At 40.1% G+C, this 24,553-nt stretch overlaps 1 protein-coding gene across 5 annotated transcripts in view; it reads left to right on the forward strand.

Annotated features, from left to right (window-relative positions):
- Positions 1-2,141: 2,141 nt before the first annotated feature.
- Positions 2,142-24,553, forward strand: part of LOC137194573 (supervillin-like) — a 52,743-nt gene continuing 30,331 nt past the window's right edge. Inside the window, exons 1-7 of one of the 5 annotated variants that reach the window (XM_067606594.1) lie at positions 2,142-2,251; positions 3,705-3,811; positions 15,817-15,880; positions 17,239-17,330; positions 17,435-17,492; positions 17,593-17,741; positions 18,537-19,365. In XM_067606594.1, coding sequence (XP_067462695.1) covers positions 2,166-2,251; positions 3,705-3,811; positions 15,817-15,880; positions 17,239-17,330; positions 17,435-17,492; positions 17,593-17,741; positions 18,537-19,365 — 1,385 coding nt within the window. In that variant the 5' untranslated portion in view covers positions 2,142-2,165. Of the gene's footprint in view, positions 2,252-3,704; positions 3,812-4,451; positions 5,029-5,427; positions 5,523-13,004; positions 13,434-15,816; positions 15,881-17,238; positions 17,331-17,434; positions 17,493-17,592; positions 17,742-18,536; positions 19,366-23,142; positions 24,416-24,553 lie in introns of those variants that run through there. The other 4 variants (XM_067606597.1, XM_067606596.1, XM_067606595.1 and 1 more) reach the window with 4 other exon arrangements.

The raw sequence follows: 24,553 nt of genomic DNA on the forward strand, positions 1-24,553 counted from the left end.
CATCCCGAGGGAACCATGAATGTCTGTTGAATCTGGACCAAAGTGGTGTTTCGACTGACCAACTGACAGACCGACCAACCAACATTATCATCCCTAATGCCAAGGAGCTACCACGGCGGAAAACTCCAGAAAACCAGTAAAGAGTCTTTGCACTTAACTTGGTTACATATTTTAAATTTTTAATGGGTGAGCAGTGGTGAAGTTTAACTAAGTACATTTACTGAAGAACTGTACTTAATTACAGTCTTGAGGTAATTGTACTTAACTTGAGTATTTTCATTTTGTGCGACTCTATACTTCTACTCCACTACATTTCAGAGGGAAATATTCTCCTTTTTACCCCACTGCATTTATTTCACAGCTACTGTTACTAACTTAGTTACTTTTCAAGTCAGTATTGTATAAGTAAAACATATGATTAGTTTTATGCAGTTATAGATTAAAGTATTCAACAGAATGTGTTAAAATTTGCTCTACCTTGACAACATTAAAATGCTGCCTAAGTTACACGTACACATCAATTAATTAGTTTTAATATTCAAATCATGTATATACAGTATATATACATGTATGATAAATATTACACTCTGGGACATTTTGCATAATGAGCACTTTTACTATTGATACTTTATGTACATTTTGCTGACAATACTTATGTACTTTTACTTAAGTAAGATTTTGAATGAGTGTAGATTTGAGTAATACTTCCTCCAACACTGTGGGTAAGTTGTATTTCCCATACTTAACTTAGTGCACTAAGCTAACTACTTATGCTAACGCTGCCATTAACGTTAGCCCTAAACCAGACAACTTTTTCTGAAATTATTTACAGTAATTTTCCACATAATGTTTTGTTGTGGTATGTTTGGGTCTTACCTTTGTTGTTAGACATTATTCAGAACAGGTTTTCTTACAAATGGAAGTTAGTCCTTAGCTTTGTCATAGAAAGGAGGCTAAAGTCAAAGCTGGTTAGTTGATGCTTAACTGATAGAATCTTTGTGCACTTTTTGTACGTTAGTCCCGTTATTAAACGTTGCTTACCTTGGTAACCATCTTGAAAAAGTAGAACTGCAGAAAAATTTGTTATTTTGTCACTTTTAGCTAACAGAGGACAACTTTTTTTGTGTAGTTCTCATGTGAGTCATCAAGTGAATCTTAATTTATTGCAGCTGTGACATTGAGAGACTTTAAGAAAATCCTCTCTTCAATTTCTGCTAAAAGCAAGTTATTTTGTTACTGTGTAGACCTATTAATATAATTAACAGCTAAGTTTAAATTACTGATAGCATTTACTATGTCAAAAATGTCTACTATTACTAAGCCACTGTTGCTACTACTTAATAATACGCCATGGATATATGCTGCTACTTCTATCACTGCCATTTTGACTGTTACCCTAGTAGTGGCACTATTTTTGTTTTCTTATTTATTGACATAAAAACAGTCACAATTTCCTTAGATTCCACGAAATGATCATACATAGAATATCAAAATATTCATCTTATGGTTTGCAGAAGAAAAATAAAAAAACAACAAACTAACTCTGAGCTAGGGGGACTTACAGTTCATATGGAGATTTTAAACAAAAATCAGTTATTCATAGTTTTTACAACCTTTGGATTAAAGGAAAATTGAATTGAATCAGTGTACTGTTCGACCTCCTTTGTGAAAACCAAGAAGTTAGACTTTACCTGTAAATTAGCTTTTATGAATAGAAATTTAGCCAATAAAATCAAATGATTTATTATATATAGCTGGTAATTCCATTAAGAGTTATCTTCTGGTATTCCAAACAGTACATATTTCCTAAATAATGTAACATTTTAATCAAGGGAGCTACAACAAAATGTACAACTGATATCAATATCCTAGTAGTGGCACTAGCTGTTAATACTAGTTACTATTAAACTTGCTCTAACCTCACTCATGTTACACTACACACATTGTTGAGAAACTGAAGAGATTCATTCCAAAGTCAAATGTTGACTTTTTGAATATTTAATGTTTGCCAGTGAAATTAAAACTCATTATAATGGGGTATTATAATCACTATAATGATCACACAATGAGATGACGAAATTGTCTGTGTTATCCAAACACAGTGTCTGGTAAAATCTCACACCTTTTCCCACTGCAGATATGTGGCATTCTCAAATTGAAACAGTATGCCACTGTTCTCTGGACCTCACTGCCATCCATCCCTCCAGCTGTCCCTCTATCGCAGCTGCCTCTGTCTCCGAGCCAGACCTCGGTAAGTAAACCACATATCTGTTATTACTGTACACCTGTCAATCCTGGTTGCCTCAGTTGCTTGGGGAATAAGTAATTCCAATAATGGCACAGTGACAGTTATCCTCCCTCTCCTCCACTCCTCAGTCATAACACATACATGGCATTCTCGTCTGTACCACACCCCAAAAGTGAGTAATAAAATGCAACTGTAAGGCTCCCATTTGCAGACTTGGGTTGTTGCATTAGCAAACAGATGTAGTATACAGCATAAAAAGTAAAAATATATAAATGGAACCAATAAAATATGTTAATAAAACAGCTGACAGTTATGCATGACCGTGATCAATGGAACTACTGTACAAGAATGTGATATCATTGATGATATTGTGATATCAATTACTGTAAATTCATGTGGGGCGTGTACAACAACAGCGTTGCGCATTGAGACTATGAAATTAGTGCAACATATTTGCAAATTAGAAAATAAAATTGATAAATTTTTCATTAAATATATGTAAAATTTTAAAAATGATCATCATTGACATCATGACATCGTCAAAATTCATCCTCGTGTGAATTAATATCAAATTTACAAAATGTGCACATACTTCTTTATGCACTCTTTAGCTTTGTTTTGTTCTCAGTGTTTGTTATATTGAGTGGAAATATGAAATTAGGAGATCAGGTACATTAACTTAACTAACTTCCTTGTTTGTGTTATGTTGAGTTGATATATGTTACGAGTAAAGTTAAAGCAAATTCTTGTCAGCACATTTGTAGCAAACGCTTTTAGTGTAGTAATCACAAATCACACATTTGCCTCAGGGAGCTTCATAGTATGCACAGCAATACGACATCCAAAAAAACATTTACCAGGGTAAAAATGGAAGAAACAGAAGTAACTGCATATCCTGTTGTAAATACTTAGGGCCACAAGGTGGAGACAAACAACAAATTAACAGAAATAAGAACCACAACCCATGACTAACCCTCCTTCTATTTCACTAACAGGTTTCATCATGCCTTTATCATATAAATAGCATTCATCTTGTCACCTGGACACATACAGTAAATGTCAGTAGATTAATGCATCAGTCTTTACCAATCTGGATATGCCTACACATATCAAAAATACAAAGTGTCAGCAATAACAATTCGACCTATAAACAGCAGATTTTACACCAGCTACAATGTCTGCAGCGTTGTACAATTTCAAACTCATTTTTTTGCAACAGCTGATATTGTGGCAAATGCCATTTGTTGCTGTAATAGAAATGCCAGTATCTAGGTGTGGAGCATGGGAAATCAAACATTTGGTTGACTTCAGTGCCCCCTGTGGTGGCAAAAACATTTTAGAGCATTCTTTGCAATGTTTATATGCCCCATTTCCATTCCCATTTTTGGAGAAAACAAAAGCTGCAAAACTTTTCATAAATATTTACATTGTCCTGTGTGTGTGTGTATTTGTGCAGGTGGGCAACCCAACATGACCAACACAGCAGAGATCCTGTTTTGTGCATTTCACAGCTGCTGTGTAGTAAGTGCTTTTGCAAGGATCATGGTCATAACACATTAAATGGTAAGTGGAGATACTGTAGACTCAATTCTGTACCATTAATTTTACTGGGAATTAATCTCCTGTCAGTTGTGGTCCTTAAAAACCTACAATGTGATCTTTATAACACTGATGCTTTATCCTAATGTTGGATACATTTTTTATTTGTATCAGTTAAATTAATGCAGATATAAATGTCACAAATATAACACCAATGTGTAGAATAACTGCCATACAAGGAGTACCTGCACACTAAATTAAAGTTCCCTTTAACTGACCAACTACAGGTCAGTTAGGTCCTCAGGCAATAGATTCGAATTTTGTATGCGGCGCTTATCCCACTTAGGTTTTGTGGATTTACACATGACCACTGTTTTATTTCAGTGTATAGATAAATCATGCATTGCTCAAAGATTTGGTTTGGTCCAGCTGTGTGCTGTAAGACTCCAGTGTTGTAGGGCAGAGCCTGGAGCACATTGTGCTGCTGGATTGTAGTTTTAACAGCTGATTCGATCACCCTGTGCTGGGAGCCCGACGCTTCCTGGCTATTTATGGCAGATGCCCCTCTATCGAGGCCGCTCTCTTCAGCCCATACATGGTTGCTGTTGGATAAGGTTACCATGCCGATTTTGGCCCACACTCCCCAAACCCTTTGGAAGCAGTGTTGGGTCGCCTTTTACCATCAGTCTAAACTAACACACCAGAGTCCCAAACCTGATTTACAAGAATGGACATTTTAAGAAACACAGGCTTGACTTTTGGAATAGTTTGAAGAACCACTTAGGACTAGTCTGTTCGAGCACCCCTGTTGTGTATTTTTCTCAGCTATTCTTCACCCTTCCTCTCACCTCAGCCGCTGTCTCTCTCCCTCTCTCCTTTACCCCTCTCCTGCTTACCCCACTCCCTCTCATTCCCTCTCCCTCTCCCTTCGTCTCTTTCTTCTTTGCTCTGCTGTTCCTGGACTTATTTATTTGGCCGGGTGCAGCAGAGCAAGTGGGAAAGCACCACGCTATATTTGTCGGCTGCTGAGGTTGGACCTGCTTCATGGTGGATGACTTTGGATCCTCTGTTGTTTGTGGTTTACCTGCTCATACACCTGCACTTCCTGCCTCCTCAACATCTGTTCTGCTCTGAATAAGGAACTAGTGAGACCCTTTATTTGGTGGTCTCATAGCCCTGAACTTTACCGTCAGGATAAATGGACTTCACCAATTTGTGTGTCAAATTGAAGCTTAAGCATTGTAAGTATTGCTTCCTATTTCTTGGTTTTATCAATTGCATGCAATGATATATATATATATTAGATCAAGCAAACAGTTATTTTATTATGAATCTGAAAAACAATCATTTGTGACATTGATGAGTTGCAAATCATATATTGTCAGGTATAAAACAGATTGTTTCACCATTGCGCTATTTACAGTAATTCACTTCCGTCCTACATTACCTCCCCCGTGTCTTAAATATAAAAATATCCCAAATAACTTATCTGTCTACAGTTTGAACAATGAAATCATCCCTAACTGTCAAGTCAAGTCAAGTCAAGTCAGTTTTATTTATATAGCGCCAAATCACAGCAGAAGTTATCTCAGGGCACTTTTCACATATAGCAGGTCTAGACCATACTCTTTAATTTGCAGAGACCTGACATTCCCCCATGAGCAGCCCTTGGTGACAGCGGCAAGGAAACACTCCCTTTTAACAGGAAGAAACCTCGAGCAGAACTGGGCTCTAGGTGGGTGGCCAATTGCCTTGGCCGGTTGGGTTGTGACTGAAAAATAAAAAGATTGCCTCTGACTTGGCATTATGTGCTGTCAATTAAAAATTTGGTCATGGCTGGTAAATTAGCTTGATGTCAGTTTGGTTGTTTGTTTGTTTTTTTAAATCACCTTGGTTCACAATCAGAGACAAAATTTTATATCATGCCCACAAGAATTTGATTTAATCACATTGCTGCAAAAACCTGGATAAATAGTCAAAGCAGAATAACACTGGATAGCAGCACAGTAGTATTTTCCACTACATCAGTCAGAATACCAAGTGGATTTAAAAGTTTGGCAGCCACTATTATACCTAAAATCTCGTTAGGATTGTGAAAGTCATTCAATGTCACTCATTATCAACTACCCAGAAAAGGCAAACTTTGGTGCCAAAACCAAAACTCAGCAGTGCAGTGCTTGATTAGTGTCTGGCTTTAATTTTCTCCCTTGGAGTACTGAATGTAGTTTCTCCACCAAGCCTCCCTCTTGTGCTTTGCACTGTCTCAAGTAACCACATGGGTATTAGCATTCCAAGCTCCAGATTATGGCTGTATGGCGGTATGTGTGTGCAGCTGATCTATCAGCTATGTGTTGGGCCGGTGTGTTGTTCCAGCACTGGCCTGGCGTCATTTCTTCACAGTTTTGTTTTTATAGTGTGTGTGAGTGTGTGTGACTCCGTATGGCAGTTGCTTAGTGCCCTGCACCTGCTGCACCCGTCAAAATGAACCGACAGGTTTACTGGCCGGCCCCATGTTTCACCCTCTGCCACTGAACCCTACTTGTCTTGCACAGACTTGCACAGACCTGCGACTGTTGTAGGCATATGTGTATATTGTCACCAAGCTGTGATATAAGCGTTCATTTGATGAAAGTTAATTATATATATGAACAAATACATATATGTTGCATCCTGTTGGCATCTTCGCTTGCCAGTGATTGGACTGGACAGCAGAACAAAAAGCTTTTATATAGAGATCTTTCAGGCATGAAACTAGTTCATATTCTTACAAACTGGATGTTTTTCAATGTTGACATATGGCTTATCTTTTTTTGGTGTTTGTAGTGTGAGAGTACTAGCAATGTTGGAGATTGTAGCAGGAAGTTGTGGTAGTTGTAAGAATATCTTTCTTGTGACTAATAGGGCAAAGATTTAGTCCTCAGAACAGCAAAGTGGCCTGTTGATAGTTAGTAAGACTTTAAACCTCTATCATTACCTGCTCCATCATTGTAAATGACATTGGTTAAGACCAAGCTAACCTATTGTTGGTTAAGTGTAATATCAAATATAACAGCCAACTCATCCGTATCTTCTCTTCCATCATTCTCCTCCTTGTTAAAAGATAAACCCTCAGAATGTCGTACATACTCTCATGCACCAATCATCCCTGGAGCTTGTATTCAGCACCATCTCTAACTGTCCCCACTGTCTACTGTTACCATCAAAGAGCTGTCCACAGCCTCCTGCTGGCCTGCTAACACGCTGGCCTCTTTCTGAATGTATGACTGCTGTTTGGGTCACATGTACAGTAACATGGAACATGGATTATGGCCTTTACACAAAGTACATGCTCCCAAATAGGTCCCGTATTCTAAGTTGTTCATAGTTACTTATATATCATGTTATTTGCATGCATAAGGAATAATATTTCTATTCTATTCCTGATATGTTTTGCATCAAACTATGTGTATTTTTAGTTAAGTATATTACTATTATTAAACTTGTAAATCTAACAAAAACTTATTTCCCCATTTGGAAAAAAGGCTGCTGCAGCAGAATTCAGCAGAGAAAAGATAATGTAAATCTAAATGTAAATATAATTATACTAATAGAATTTAACAATAAATATTACTAATAACCGATTATAAACAATAATTCAAAAATTACTTCATAAGGTGCAGTATGTCCACATTTTAGGTCCTAAATGCACAAATGTAATTTTATACATGTTGGAAAGACGATATTTGAGCAAAATATGGGTAAAAGGATTATTAATGTGATTAAATGATAGGTGTTGCTGCATTTATATAAAGTTGTTATGCACAGATAATATTTGTCACAAAGTTTATTTAAATGTGGGTAATGAAATTAGAAATAAGTGACGTAATTAGGAATATAACTACATGTACAGTGTAGATATACCAGCATAGATGTGTAAATGTGCTTTAGGTAAACAGTTTTTTTGTATTGTAAACCTTGTGATGTGGAGTATTTGATGGTCTACTTGATGGTTACCAAATAGAAACAAGAATGATGCCGCAGTTTTGTATTGTAACACTAATTCTGACTTATTGATTTGTGACTTGATTTGTCTTTGCAAGTTCACCATATTCCTATTAATGGTTGTACATCTGGATGTCTGAAGGGGTTACGGTACATACTGTTACATGGGTTATAATCAGAGCAGTGACTTATGTTACATATCATCTATTCTCTCCCATCCTTATTTCCTGTGAACCATCTATCCAAACTTAGCAGCACAAATAACATTCTGTCCCAATGACTAACAACATGAACATGAACAACATGAAAAATTATGTGGCAGATTGGCTCATGAGTTACTTTAAGTTACCTTATCATGTTACATAATGTGAAGATGTTCTTGGATGATGTACCTTTAAGGAAAGACAGCCAAATCCTCAAGTAACAATTTCTGGCATGAAATCCTCCTCTTTCTCCTTCCTCACTCTCTCTCTCTCTCACTCTGTCTCTGTCTCTTTTCCTCCCTCTTTCTCGCTCTGCTTAAGAGTTGCAGAACTTCTTAAGTGTCTCTCTGCAGAACTGGGCTCTGTGCTCATCGATATCCATATAAGAGCAGAGCAGGCAGATTTGTGTGCCGAGTGTCATGCAGAGTTGATGCAAGGCAGCAGAGAGGAACGCAGATCTGGATCTAAACAGGGAATGCCAGAGTAAATGTTTAAGGAAGGAAGCAGAGTGAAGGTTCTAGCTCTGTTGCCTTCGGCTCTAACTTGACCTATGAGGGAGAGTTTTGATTGTACTTGTGCATGTGTCTGCACATTAGTGCATACATGCCTGTTTCTCAGTGTAGATTCGTGCATTTAGCAGCTAGTTAACCTAAACAGAGAGAGTTTCTCCTAATAAAGGCAGTTCAGCATGGAACACATGTCTGCTGCTGCTGCTTAAAGTGTAAAGAAGCCTCTTAAGCAATATTTAATATTTTCCTAGAATAATAATAACCACCTTGCTATTCTGAGCACCAGGTATCTGGTGCTCAAACAGTTGCCTGGGAAACACATACAACATGAGTTACTGGTGAAAAACTCCTTAATCCAACTAACAGTAACTGGAGAATTTCTCGCCAAATGATTTTCCCCAAATCGAAGTGACCATGATTATTTTTCTCTTAAGAAATTTCTTCTTAAAGTAGCTGGTAAAATATCTGTAAGTACGATAAGTTTTGCAAGTGCTTTGCCGTACCAAGGACGGTCACTACCAGGGAGTTGATCACTTATTTTGTGTTTTGAAACCGGGGCTTTAGCTTAGGAGTCTAAAGCAGAAGTCTGGGCTCAACTCCAGCCAGTCATAATGTACATTATATAAAATCTGAAGCTCAGTAAAGCTCAGGCTGTATAAAGATTGGAACAAAGGATCATATGGTATTGGTTTCTATAGGAAAAACTCCATCCTTAGCCTAAACCCTTTATGCACCAGTGTGCTGCTGAGCTTCACAGCTTAGAGTCTGATTAGCTGAGAGATGCTTTGATGTTGAGTCACACAGGGACTTGTTGAGATACTTTGCCTCGTGGTGTTTACATGGTGTTCTGGGTGCTCAGTTCTATGGAAGTGTTTGACTGGTTTGTACAGCCTGTGTTGCATGATGAAATTGTTGAACTGAGTTTCACCCAAGAGATTAAACCCCAGATGTCTCAAATCTTAGATTCGTAATATTCATGTGAGTCAAGCAATAACCTTTTTAACCGTTTTGTAGCTGTAATCTGGCCATGTGTTTAGGTTAGAAAATGATCGGACCCTCCCCCGTATTCAAATAATAGTGTATAGTCATAGATGTTCTGAACAAATTCAAATATCTACTGTTTGTTTCTATAAAAACAACAAAAACAGCAGAGAAAGTTGCAGATGGTGTGAGATACAATAGGGTTTTTAAGAACATCTCACCTGCAAAATGAGAGAGCCAACTTGTCAACAAATTGCTGTTAAGTTAAATAATAAAGGAGGTGTGCAAAGCCAGATCTCACTTCTTTGTACTTGTCATAATGTGTGACACAGGGTCCCATGTTGTCATCATCTCTCCCTCTCTTAGCCCACCTCAAAATATATTTTGTGTTACTTAAGTGTGGTTCATTTCTAGGAAAAGTGACGTGTGGTCTGTTTTTAAATTGTGCATTTGTATGCAACCGGTGAGACACAGTGCCGGAAGATGTATCATGTTTGTTTCTCTGGGCACTGGCGTGGCGGTTGGCACTGGTAGGAGGGATAAACAGGGAAATAAAAAGTGAAACGGGAGAGGTGAAGAGGCAAATAGAGAAGAAATTGGACAAAAGAAAACATAAAGAATGCAAGAAAGTGATAAAGGGGATAAAGGGAGTTGATAGGAATGAGGAGGAGGGGTCAGAGGGAAGACTAAGATTGATGGCAAGCATTACAAATCTGGGGAATGAAAAGGAGAAGGAGTGAGAAAGAAAACAAGGCAGAGCAGCGAGCAGGCGTGGAGATGGTCCCCTGGTAAACACGGCCGGCTGGCTGACAGGGTGACCTCTCCCCGAGGCAGCCACTCACAACACATGTTGCCTTATTAGGGGCGTCTACAGGGAGCTGAGGCAGACTGGAAGATGGGGGGTGGGGGGACGGGGGTGTGAACATGGTGAGAAAAAGCATCAGACAGAGGAGGCGAGTGAGTGTGCAAGTGAGTAAGACCAAGAGAGAGAGAGTGGTCCAGAAGAGTCCAGAAGTGTGTGACAAGAGTAAAAGAGCTGGGCGTTTATTTTCCAGTCAGTAACAGTGCAGATAGTTTTTATTTGAGGACTTAAGTTCTATTGCCTGTCCAGTGTGACATAGATCTTACATTATTAATACATTAATACCCTTTATATTAAAGGTGCAGCGTGTAGGATTTAGTGGCATCTAGCGGTGAGGTTACAAATTGCAACAAACTGAATACCCCTCCCCCCTCTCCCGCTCATGTTTCCAACCGCAAGTCGGGACATTTAAAAAACAAAACGTAACATCATGGTGTTTGCTGTTGTCATGACGACGAAGGTTTGCGTAACCTTAAAGAAGTAAAAAAACATGTTTGAAGTGATCATTTTAACCCAAACCATGATCTTTCCCTAATCCTAACCAAGTAGTTTTTGTGCCTAAACCTAACGAGACCTTAAAGGTACACTACGCAAGATTTTCCTAAAAAACAATGTATAGACTCATACAAAAATAATCCCTCTTGATCATCACATGACCCACTAGAAATGTGTGGCAGTGTATGTATCTACAAAGACTCTGCCCTCTACCTGTATTTTCTTATTTTCTTATTATTTTGCTGTGTTCGGGACGATTCTGGGTGTCAACCTTTGGGCAGCGGGTGTGTAGCCCCCAGCCAATAACAGCATGCAGGGTTTGAGGTCGGGACTCATAGTGTAGTGACCAGATTACATTGTTGTCTCTGTCTCTCTCCTCTGCTCCGCTCTGCTCTCTGTCTCTGTGTCATGGATGTATAAAGAGCTGCAGGTCTGTGTGTCTGTTGACCGAGGGCGGGACCTGAACTACATACACATGTGCAGAGCAGAGAGGCCACAGCGGACAGGATGACAAAATCCAGCAATGTGGTACCTTCCTGCAGGCTTGTGCAGAGGTGTGGACGTGTTAATTTGTGCGTTAGAACGTAACCGCCATGAAACAATCAGAAAATAACGTTTTATTGTTCTTGTTCTCGCCGGCACTGCTCACTCTCTTCATTCACTCTCTATCTCGCTCAACCAACGCTACTCTCTCTCTCTCGCTCTACTCTTAGCTCACTCTGGTGGAGCCAGGCAGGAAGGGCCAACTTCGAATGCTCTATGTACAAACACCAACTGACAAATCCTGCATAGTATACCTTCAACCATAGAGTTGTCACACCATAAAACATAACTATTTTTTGTGATTTGTAACGGTTTTGGAGAGCAGCATATTATGGTCCTATGGGTCGATCTGCAGTGCACTATTTCTGCAGATAGATGGCGTAAACATAACTATAGGTCACTTTTTGCTGGCTGAATTTTTGTGCTATACTGTTGTTTAATTACGAAGATGTGTGCGTATTTTTTTGTGACCCAAGACCCTCCTTTAGCTTTTGTTTAGAGTTGAGTACACGCATGTACATCTTCAGATTTTTTCTTTTTGCTTTAACTTTTTTATTCAGGTTGTGTAAATAACAGTAAACTAAGCTACTTTATATTGTCTTTGTGATTAAAGCACTATCTTTCATTTTTGGCAGCTGGAGATGGAGTTGGCAGCACTTTTTATGCTAACTTTTGTAAACAGTTAAAAAGTTCAACATACAAAAGAGAAAACCTCTAGTGTTTAAAAATTTAATTCATCAAATATCTAAAATACTAACAATAAATGTCAAGAAGTGTTTTTTCTATTCCTTCCCCTAGCAGGTATTTACGTATTTATTTTTTTCACCAGAAGGGTCAATCCTGCTCTCCCTGAGGTGATTATTGAGACAAGCGGGTTTTTTCATTTCTTAAATGGACCCACTCTATCTGATTATGTATGTGCCTCTGAGATTGTTTTCATCTGTGGTACATAGAGCTCATGTGTACATTAAATGCATGAGTGTTTGTCACAAAGTGTGAAAGGGTAGAGAAAGACTGTGAGACAGTAAATACGAGGTGCAAAATGAGAAATAAATAAATTACAACCCAATTAATTAGTCATTTTTATAAGAAAGTCTCAGTATCACTTTCAACATTGTCAGAAATGCTTGGTAATGGTGTTCTGCTTATAGAGTAAAGATTAAAGTATGACAGGAAATCATGGATACTACTCTATTGCGCTGAATGTGTCAGCTTAATAAAGCCTCTCTTACTGGCTGAACTGGCATTAAGACAAGGCTGTCAGCTGTACAACTGTAATCGAGCTATCATAATCTCAGTGACACAGTGAATTTTATGCTCTAGTGGACTCCAGCTGCATTTAAAAAAAAGGAAAAAGGAATATTTCACAGCCAAACTTTCTGACAACTTGATAATAATAATTAATACTAATGCGATTTCTGGCTTCAGTTTTAGGAAATTTGATGGCGGTGGGCCATCTCTACTCATGCGTGGCTAATGTGTGTTAAAACCAGGATACCATCTGACTTTGAGTAGCCCTGGACCCCATACCACCCCCTGCAGCCCTGCTGGCACCCTCCTCCAATCCTGTTCCAGAGTTTTTATCATCAAGGCTAATTTCTGCCTGTAATCTGATTAGGGCTCTGAGCTGCTTTAGCACCCTGCTGTGTTGTCTCTCTCTCTTTCTCTCAGCTCCCTTGCACACACACACACACACACACACACACTGATTTGCACACACATATACACACACACACACATAATGTATGACAGCCAGTCTGTGTATGCTGAAGCTTGCTGTGTAGCCGGGGAAATCGCTCTGCTGTGGCTGTGTGTGCTTGTCCGTGTGTTTGTGTGTGAGTGTGAGTGTGTGTGTGTGTGTGTGTGTTTGGTCGTGTCACCACCTCCATCCCTGCCTGTCTGCTTGCTGGTAGCAGCCTTCGCTTCCACCACTGCTTCTCCTGCTGTCCACCACCGCTGTGACCGGAGGGGAGTCTAGCAGTGGGGCATCCTTCTATTCTCCTCCCTAAACATGTTTCGAAACCCATGGATCTCTAGTTACCATGTGAACCATGTGGAGCACTGTGGCCAAGGTAAGGCCTGTAGAAGGGGGAAGGTTGGGTCTAGGATGGCTTCCCTAACCCGCCTGATTACCCTTAACTCCATAGACTGGGGAATTGGCTAATACAATTTAGCTCGTTACTGAGCTAAATGACAGATTTTGCTAGTGATACAGTTGACAGGGGGGTTTGTCGACACCAGACGTGTGTAGAAACATCAGAGTTTCTTGCTTGTTTCCTTATTTTACCTCTGTTTTCTTTGTTGGACCAGTTAAAACATGGATACATGGATACAGTTAATGATATCATGGCTATTATGAGAAGGTATAGAGGGTTTCTATTGGTACAGACATGAATGTTAGCATACAGCCTGTTTCAAATGAATGGAGTGTGTGGTTTAGGAGTGACAGAGCAGTTTTAGTACACACATTTGGTGCTGCATATTCAACAGGTGTGTGCTGCCGTGTGGTATCTTTTACAAATTTTCCTGCATCTTACCCTCTGATGTTCTACGTTGTCAATACACTGTATATGAAATGCCCTTTACAAATATCACAAGGTGTATCATTGCCTGCTGAGATGGAGGAGGGCTGTTCATGTTCCACCAGCAACCTTTCCACACAGATTGTGAGCAATTGAGGACCCGGTTCAGTCAGAGAGTCTATTTTGCACCTCTGAATATTTATAGAAAATCCTTCTCCTCACCATGCTCACTTTGGGATCGTCAGCAGCCTAAGCTCCTCTCTGGCACTGCCAGCCTTGAGCCCTGCGCTGCTTGTTTTGTTGACAACCTGCAGACGTTTCCAAGGAAAGCTTCTGTGTGAGGGGTTTTCCAAACAGATAAAAAGACAAATGGATGAACACACACCCTCAAAAGGTTCCCACAGGCTTTGAAATTGATGGATTTTGAGAAGGATAACAGAGCGCCAAAGTTGTCAATGCTTTACATCCATAGAAAAATGAGATGGAGAATTACATTCATACACCAGTAGTTATAAAATGAAAACCTCCAACCCAGATTTCTGACTTGATTCGGGTCATAACATGTCACTTTTGAGCCCTTGAATTACCTCAAGTCTCTTCAGAAGACACTGAGAAACCTTTGAAGTGTGTGTTAGGACTCCACCACCACCACCACACTTTTCCCTCACCCGTACTTTGCTGTCCTGCCAAAAGTTCCCTGTCCCCCCTGTATTGCCACACAGTCTTCGGTGGCCAAAATAAGCTGGAGGTGTTCTGGAGGCATCTGGAGCAGTAACACGATCTGTCTCCTATACTGGGATACAACTTTACAACAGGCTGCTGTTGCTGTGACATGAGAGCAAGAGGGTCAGCTACGAACTGGGAACTGGATGTGAACTTTCTAAGTAACCTTTTTTGACAAGTGACTCATTGAAATTTACTGTCGGGACAAAATGGCACATTGCTGTTTACTCTGAGAGAGTAAAAGAAACTTTTTCCATAAACAGTTTTTGTTTCTTTTATTTGTGATTTTATTTCAAAATATTATAAAAATGAATTTACTAGAAAAGTGGTAAAAATTGGTAGTCTGAAAGGTAATCTATCATTTAATTGATTCTATTACAGTACATATACCAGCCTAATGCTATAATTGCATTGCGTTAATGAGAGTAGGTGTGTGTTGCTTTGATAATGTGGTTTTCTAGGGACTATACTTTTCTAAGATTTCATAAAAGATGTGTTATCATTGAAGAGAGAGTTATGAATGGGTCTAAATTTTTCCTTCTTTGTCAAACTCCTCCTGTTTTCAGGACACTTCAAAGGACCATGCAGTATCAAAAGAATATGTATTTTTTATATTGCTGGCCTGAGTGGAAATATCAGGCAATCAGATTGACAAAAGATCTAAAATCGTTCTAATCGTTAAAAGGTACCAACATCTGAGGTACCAATGAGACTATTAAATACAATCCAGGAAGTCCAGTTTGAGTAATCGTCCATGATTTTAAAGGCTCTTCAGACGCTAAAACAACAGTTTATAATACTATTAAACAGGGTTTTACAACTCTGGAAAGACAACAATCTTATCTTCCATCTTGACAGTTTGCAAGTTTAATAATAGAATTACGCAGCTCACGTAACAAAGTAGTATACTGGAAATGTGTGCCATGGATGGCGTTGTGTTGTGTTGCTGCAAAAACCATCTACAGAAGCTTAAGATTCATGCCAATGGTTTTATTGTGTATTTTATGTTGTTAAACTGGAAATTGGAATTCTGCCTTAACAGCTTTATTAATATAAATTAATATATTGTTAATATAGTTACTCCAGAAATGTACATTTGATTTTTACTCTTAATATCAGCGCAGAGATACTGAATATTGAATTAAAAGTTAGTGTTGATTTCTTTGCTATTCGAGTTTTTGACGAAGTCTCGTTTTTTTTTTTTTCTCAGGATTTGGATCTAACGCTCCCTCGAAACTTTGTAGCTCAGTCTCGTTGCCAACTGACGCCTTAAGGTGAGGAAGGAAAAGTCTCTTTTTGTTTGCAATCACCACACATATAGACATGGGTCGAATGGTCTTCATGTTTTTCAGCAGATGGATGGACTTTTTTCTCCTTAACTCAAAGCAGAGTTTGTGTTATTGTGTTTATATTCTTCTCATTTTGCTTTGTCATCAAGATGGGGATATGTAAGGATATAGATTTACTAAAGTGCATTAGCTTATCATGCATAGTAAGCATTAAAAGCTGGAGATGCCTGGCACAGCTTATCCTAAGACACTTTTTGTTCACATAGCATTAGAGCCGTAATACCTCCTCTAGGAACACTTTGCACCCAGTCCCCTTTTGCATTATTTTACAGTATTTCCTCTGGTTGTTTAGCATTCAAGCTCTTGCATAACAAGTTAAAAAACCATCATGTCAAGAGAAAATGTGAGATATAATATATTAATGTAACTAAGCAACAGTTTTCAATAACAGATATCCAGTGCTAAAAATAAAGGACACAATATTGACATCAGATTTTAAACATACAATTTGCTGCATAATGAGCAGTACTTGTATTTAATCCCTATTTTCTTCTTCTGTCTGAGTGAAAAGAAGTTTAAAGTGGTGTGTTCCTTAAAAAATCAGGTGCTTATCCCACAAATCCCAATTTTAATATACTAGATATTAACATTGGGATTCACTCTTACTAAATGTTGAACTTTAGTTCCAAGATTAATGCACATAATTAATTTATAAAGAGGTAAGAAGAATTGGTAAAAAAAAAATAGAGATTGAAAAAAGTTCTTATTTATAAGTTATTATATTAGAAATTCTATTTAAACAATAAATGAAATAGTTTGTGATGCTTTTTGAAAAATAAAACAGGTGAGTTAAGGTATCTGTGCTTATGTGACCTGTGGATTCTGCCAGGTAAAGACATTAAGAGAACAGCTTGATTGTGTGTTTCCCCTTTGAGGAGAGTCAAGACTTGACGACCTAGTTCTTAATCTGGATCCTGATGGAAGTCACACCAGCTGAGTTTTACCTTTACCTGCCGTCACCTCTTTAAGTCATTTAAGGCAGAGTTGTGCTGAAGGCTCACATAAGGATCCAGACAAGATTCATTTGTAATTTGAATTCTTTTTGCCAAATAATGACAAGTCTTGCCATGAGCTTTTGTTCTTTTACTGTCACCATTTTATTGTCTCTTATAATTTATCAAATTAAATAAAAGCCCCTTCTGATCAATCATCATTGGCTTTATATTTGCTGTTTAGAGATGAAAAGGAAGCAGTTCTAATGCACAATTTCCTAACCCTCAAAGTGTAATATTTCATCTTGGTTTATGACTTATGCAGGTTTATGACTTTGCCTTCTCATTTAGTTTTCAGAGTGACTTCTCCTTGGGCAACAAGACCACCTTGGTCAAGAGTGTTTCGGATACAGATGCCAAACTTCTGGCCGCCCTTCCCAAGGGTGTGTATTGGTTCTAAACACTTTACAATAACTCAGAATAAAATTAATACATAAGTTAACTGTTTCTATCACACTACATTTTAAACTTCTGTTCAAACTTTCAGTTTCAGAGTTGAAGAAATACTTTGAGGGAGCTGTTCCAAAAGATTTAGGAATGAACAGGTAATTGTATTTTAATTTAGTCACTTCTCAATATTTTTTACAAACATTTGTGAATCTTACCAGCTTCTAACCTTTACCCTCTGCCTTTTGTCTCTAATAGGAAAGACAGGATAGCCAGGCGCCTGGAGGGGATTGAAAGTGACGCTCCACCTGCCCTGGTGCCCGGTGGTTTGGTAGCCAACAGGATGCTGGAAGAGGATCCACCACGGTACACCCGTGCCTCAGACCCCTGTGAGCCTTGTGTGATGGGTAAGCATGGCACGCTGCACAGTGGGACAGTTTGATGCTGCCTTTAGTAGACGCCTTTAGGATAAACGCTCCTGAAATGTGTCTTGTATTTGAAAAAGAACCATTAACTCGCGTTTGTCATTAGATATTTCTAAACCATATGTTTTACTACATAAAAATGTTGTCAGCCTATTTACATTCACTATTACCTCAACGTGCTTTCGAGTTCTTGAGCGCCCCTGGCGAGCTGTGAAACTGCTCAGTGGCACTGTCGATATGATTGACTCTCACTGTCATACTGTTGCTATACTGTCTGTGGCTGTAACTGTCATCAAAGATTTGTTGCATGATGAGTGAGCTCCCTGATTAAAGAGGATTGATATGAATATCCTATAATGTGTTTTGCTAAAGTACATTAGAATAATATGACATTTGCGTCATGTGGGATGAAAGGTAACGAGTGGAAAAGTATCCATAATTTTAACTTGTGAGCGCTCACGTCTGACATCTCAAGATGGTTGTGTGAATGCAGAATTGATCACAAGTCTTAAAAATTACAGTGCATGGTCAATATAGCACTATATCCATTAAATTAGCTTTTAATTACATTCAACAAAGCAGATATATCTGAGTTTTCAGTAAACTTCAATTTTCCTAGTCATTATAATGACATGAATGTTGTAGTGAAAAGTAAATGGAAGTTAAAAAAAGGTAATTACAGCAACTCCCACATGACATGAATGCGGCTTAATTCATGGTTGTCGAGGAATGTTGGTAATAAGTAATAGATCATAGTGTTTCCATCATTTACCACAGTGAGGCGCTACAGTCGAGAGGAGTTGGAGGCCCCCCTGAAGCAGGTGTCGTCCCCGGACAGATCGGCACAGGTTAAAGGAGGTGTTGGCAGCGGCCGTCAAGAGCCAAAGTTGGTGTACGTTGACCCAGTATCGTTATCCACCTCCTCTACACCCACATCTGGCGCTACAGACACCACCAGCCTCACTTCCAAGGCTGAACGCATCGCCCGCTACAAAGCCGAGCGTCGCCGCCAGCTGTCAGAGCGGTACGGCATCCTCTTGGACCAGGAAGCAGACATGGATTACACACCGCGCTACCGTTCCCGCCGTGACCATGACGCCTCTGACCGACAAACTACTACCAGGCGAGACAGGCAGGAAGCAGAGGAGCCAGGACAGGAGTCCAGGGTGCCATACCGCTCTGGAGTGGGCAGGGTTTACATGAGAACTCACCCGGATCCTACACCTGTTAACACATCAAGTCCCGCCCACACAAACCAAGCCCCTCCCCCCTCACAAGAGAGATCGAGCAGATTCTCGGAGAGGGAAAGAGCGATGAACATGGAGAACTACCGACGCGGCGGGGCTCAAGAGCACCAAGTCACTTCTCGAACCAGAACCCATGAGCAGCATCCGCCCGAGCCTCAGCAGCAACAATACCCCCACCACCACCAAGACGCCGCCCACCAGGAGCCAAGCCCCGCCTCCACTAGGGACTATAGCATTGCGGCCGTGCCCAGCTCTCCTCGCACAGGCCGCCGGGCCTCCCTGCCCTCCACGCGCTACGGCATCTCACCTGGGGATTTATTCATAGAGCAGCAGGCCCAGAGCATCCTCAACAGGCAGGGGTAAGTTTACAAAGAACAAGTTATAACGTTCATGAAACACATAGTCAGGTCATAAGGTCATCACAAGCTTTTTTACGTAATAGAGAACAAGTGTACGACAAAGTCCGAATACTAGGGTTGTCTTATTAGATGAGTGCTTATGATGCAGGTGATAATGCTTTTTTAGGCACCGTTTTACAGCTAAAATAATACAAAAACAACTTGCCCTCATGATTTGGAGTCTGGTAATGTCTGACATGACAGCAGAATCAAGAATAGACATACTCTGCATGTATCTCTGTTCTTGTAGTTTGTTTTGGAACTTTTAATCGTCCACACACCGCAACACAGCCCCATAAATGTGGTCTGTTAAAGGTCTGTCCAGTCATGTCTGTCTCGCCACATTATTAATGTTTCTTAATCCCTATTTTGACTCTAGTTTTACTGTGTGCACCTGCAGATACAGTTCTTTAGTAATTTGAGAATAATAGTAGCTCTTTTTGAATTCCAAAATAGATTAGATCATTATAACAGGTCATTAAGTTTCTCTCTGGGTACTGTACATGAAGAGTCTGATGTTGTGTCTACAATGTATTTTCAGACTACATTAAGTCTCATATAACCCTGATTTCCTGCTGATTTTCACACAAATCCACTGGCTGCTTGTAACTTCCTGTAAGAATGTACTACACCGATCCTTTTTTTATTGGCAAACTTTGATTATTACAAAATTTCTTAACTATACTTGCATGATGTAGAAAATCCAACCACACTGCAGAAATCTGAATAGCAAAAAGTAATGGATGAGCACATTGCAATCAAGATATTTCAGCATTACAATATGCAGTGCAGTTTGGGGCTGTCCACTGGCTGCTCAGTTAGCTAACCTGCTGCTTCTTCCACTATGATAGTCTCTGGATCTTTCTAGACTGGGGGTCCATCTCTGTCACACTTGCCCTGCTCCAGTTTCACATAGAAAGGTGCTCTGGGGAGCTCATCAGGGAAAGGTTGTAGGGCAAGCAAGGAGATTGCAGGGGTTGGTTTTTGGAGGGGATATGATTTCCCCGCTTGCCCTGAGAGGTAACCCTGATTTAACTTCAGCTTGGTTCATTAGCTTAGTCATTTTCTATTATAAACTTGAACATGCTACCAGAAAAGGAATGAGAATTGTAACACTTGTTAAGTAAATTAAGAAGAATGTGACTTGAGGACACTGGAGCTGAGACAAGTTTTAAGACACGCTGTAATGACGCCTATAATAGTACTCTCCATATTTATGAAGTGACATCAGCAAAGAACTGAAAATGTTACCCATGACAAACTTCATCAACATGTTCAATGTGTACAACAGCCAATTTTAAACTGATCCTTTAAATGATAATCAGATTTTTAAACTTCTGCAAACACCTGAAAGTTGTTGTAATTGTGGTGGATCAGTGCCCGTCTACTTTACACTGATCATTGAACGAATGATAAGAAGTTTGCCTCAGGGTTTGACACTGTCAACACATCATTCTGTAGCCTTGCCGCCCTGTCACAGAGCGAGTGGTCTCTCAACACAGACTCAGAGAGTGACGCTCAGACAGTCTCCAGCTTGCCTTCAAGGTACTGTCAACTCGAGATGCCATCAGAAGACCTTACAAAGCCATGTAGTCCACCGCGGACCTGTGTTTTTAGCTGGTAATTACTAAAAAACCAGGCTGAAAAATTTATTTTTTCTTGCACTCATATCTTTTTCAGAGGGTTCCTTATAAACAATGACAGGAGTTAGAAATATCTTAATGTTATAGGTCTTAAAAATTCGTAAATATTCTAAAACTGGCAGACACCATGTAGAAATACGTCTGGGAACCTCTTACAAAGGGATGTAATAAGATAATAAGCCGGCACTTAAAAAACACATCCGTGGTGGACATGCAGCTAACTCATTCCAGTAGATATATATTATAACTGTCCAATAATACATTTCATTCAGTAATACTACCCTGATTAACTGATGTCATAGTATCCCATTTAACAAGTGTTTAATGGACCTCAGTGGATTTTGATTTTGCAACTGACAAACTTTCATTCCTAACTTACATCTCAACATTTATTCATCAAAATATTTGCTGAATATATATCTGTAGCTCACTTTACTTTTTGTGTCAACATGATCGTTATTTGTGCTATAATCTCAGAAACTGCCTTGATTAAGGACATTTAGTAATCGTGGTAGAATCGTGACTTCATCCCCTGTACATCCCACATGGCAATCAAACAATAAATTTTCTTGTTTAATTCTTTTTTATTTTTGTATCTGGTCTTAGCCACCAATTGTCATTTTTGATCTCTTAAAGCATAGTATCATCTATATTTTATTGAGCCAAAATCTATCTGCAAATTAAACACCTTGTCCCTAAAAGACCTTCCCTTAAAATCACATAGCACAGTTCCAGGAAGCAGAGGCAGTTGGCACACTTAGTGTTACAACTCTTCTGTCAAACAAGTTGCATTATGTTCTATAAACATACCTTATACTCTGTAAAATGAACATTTTTTCATTGGTACAATACCATCCACTGAACCTTCATTCTTCTTACATCAGTGTGTTTGTGTGTGGCCTGTGTTTCATGAGAGAGGTTGAGTGGTGCTGTTAGTGAACCAGAGTTGATGGAGTGACAACATTAGTCAGCTCCAGGCCCTGACCCAGTCGGTCAAAGACCCACTGACTCAGCACTTGTCAACTGAGACTGCACTCACACACGCCCCCCTCCACCCCCCCTTGATTCTGACCTGTTAACCCTTATGAAATTACATCTGACTCTTGTACCATCTCAGTGATGTTGACAATGAATTTGGATGTATGTTTTTAATCACCTGGTTTGGTTTTTTTTGCTAAAAGGATTCTAGAGAGATGGGGTTTACTAGAAACACATTAAAGTTTTAGGTCATTGAGTATACATGCACAGTGACCCCGATATGTGACATTGCTGGCTTACTGATAGCCTGTGAATGGCTGAATGCCCATTGCCAGACTTTTTTTTTTGCACATCTAATGTGTCTCAACAGAGGATATTCTGGACACTTTTAGCTAGTATGTATGTTCAATGTATGCCACTGGTACTAACTGCCCATGTGGCCTTATCAGCTGCTTATGCTAGCTGGTATTAGTGTGTACTCATGTAGCACGAGCACTGTTTAAGTCCTTCATGCCATGTCAGATAAGGCAGAGGCCCATCAATTATGTCTGGCTTAGTGGTCTACAATGAGATTAGTGCAACCTTTGGCTACCAGTGGTCAGAAGGTTACAGATGAAAATAGTTTGGCTTACTTTTTTGGCACGGAGACATCAGAGAGAGAGTTGTTTGAACTAAGACTCAAATTTAAACCTGGGGCATGCTGCTGCTTGACCTTGTTGCCATTCTAGTGCAGGATTTCGGAACTCATGTTGGTCCCATGATAGTCCCATGAAATAAACAACTCTCTGTTTCACAATATGTGCTCGGGGCACACTTAATTGATATTAGAATCAAATATTAGTGAGAATTCAATTATGTTTGTGCCAAATTAAAACCAATCAAATACTAAAGTAGCTGACTATTATTCAGATACACCACTCTACTTGAGCTATTATATTGGATAGTTAATTTGTGACTGGTGTATTTCATTATTTACCAGTCTCTGTGTCTTTGTGTGGAGGCTGTCATAGGTCTATTATGGAACTGGAATCTCAGTGTCCCTTATCCATTCCTTTCCCCCAAGAATTCGAGTAAGGGGAACGATTGTCCAGGGACGAAACTGTCCAGAGGCCCCTTGAGTGGAGTCCAGACAACCGCCAGGTAGTAGACATCGTGCTCGGAGGAACACAACACAGTTCTCGCCACAGCGCTCAGAATCCACCCAGCAAAGAACTGTTCCCCAGTCTCAGCACAGTGCAGACCACCAACCGGTCCATGGCCAAACAGCCTACCCTCCCTCTGCTCATGAGTACCAACACTCTGGCCCTGCTGTGGCCCACGAGCCCTATTTGGCCATGCCTGCCCCAGTGGCCACTGCCAAACTACCTGGACCACCTGAAGTACCACCACGAAGGAGAGTGAGTGCCGACCAAATCTTTGCCGCCCACAAGGAGGCAAGGTTGGAGGCCAGACAAGCCCCTGAAAGAAGAAGCCCATAACGGAGGGCCTGCTGAAGAGCAGGAAAGCTGTGTTGCCCTCAGAGATCCGTCGAAGAGAAAGGAGTGTGGATGATATTCATAGGGGCCACCATGAAGACATGGATTGGCAGAACTACAGCCCACAACGAGGAGGAGGAGTCGAGGTGAAGAAGACTGGGACAGGGAGAGACCGAGAGAGAGAGGAAGGGAGAGAAATATCGACAGGGTTAGAGAAAGGGGAGAGCATCTCTCTTGCCATGACAGCCAAGAAGAGAGAGTATTTAGATCTGTACAGCCTTCTCATTCGCTTCTGTACGCCAGCAGCTGAGGGCAGCAGCAAACTTCAGAGCCTGTGTACCATCAAGAGCCTCAAATGCAGCTGCAAGAACCAGAAAACAGAAATAGACAACATCAAATTCAACAGCAAGATCCTCAAAGGCAGCATCAATTTGACCACTATAGACAACCCCAAGAGCCACATAGACAGCTGCAGTCTCAAAGACAGCAGGAGAATGAACTCCAAAGACAAGAACCTCACAGTCAGTTGCAAGACTCCAGGAGAAGACAAGAGCCCCAACAAAACGAAGAATTTGAGCCTCAGAGGCGGCAGCAGCAGGATCCATCAGGGCAGCAGAGGTTTGACTCAGCCATCTACCTCCAGAAAGGCTCCTCTTTGCCTCAGGCCAAGCATAGAAGCATGGAGATGAGCGGAGGGCCCAAACCCAAGACACGAACCCGCTCCATGTCAGATATAGGTATAAGCCAGCATTCTGCCATGTATCGTCTGGAGAGGGCAGCTGCCAACAGAGAGACTTCCAGGATTGCCCCTCCATCAGGGATGGCTAACGGTGACATGGGCACGCTGGACACCAGGGTGTCAGTAGCACAGCTGCGACACTCGTATCTGGAGAATGCCAACCGGAAGCCTGAGTTGTAGGTCCACTGGCATGGGCTCTGTGTGGCATTGCTAATTACTATCTAACTTTACATTAGTATGCTGTTGCAAATAAGTAATAATAAAATCAATGTGAAGAAATTGCTGATAGAATATCTTCCTGTGGCATGAATGGT

This window comes from Thunnus thynnus, chromosome 12, assembly GCF_963924715.1.
Source record: "Thunnus thynnus chromosome 12, fThuThy2.1, whole genome shotgun sequence".
In the NCBI taxonomy this organism is placed as follows: Eukaryota; Metazoa; Chordata; class Actinopteri; order Scombriformes; family Scombridae; genus Thunnus; species Thunnus thynnus.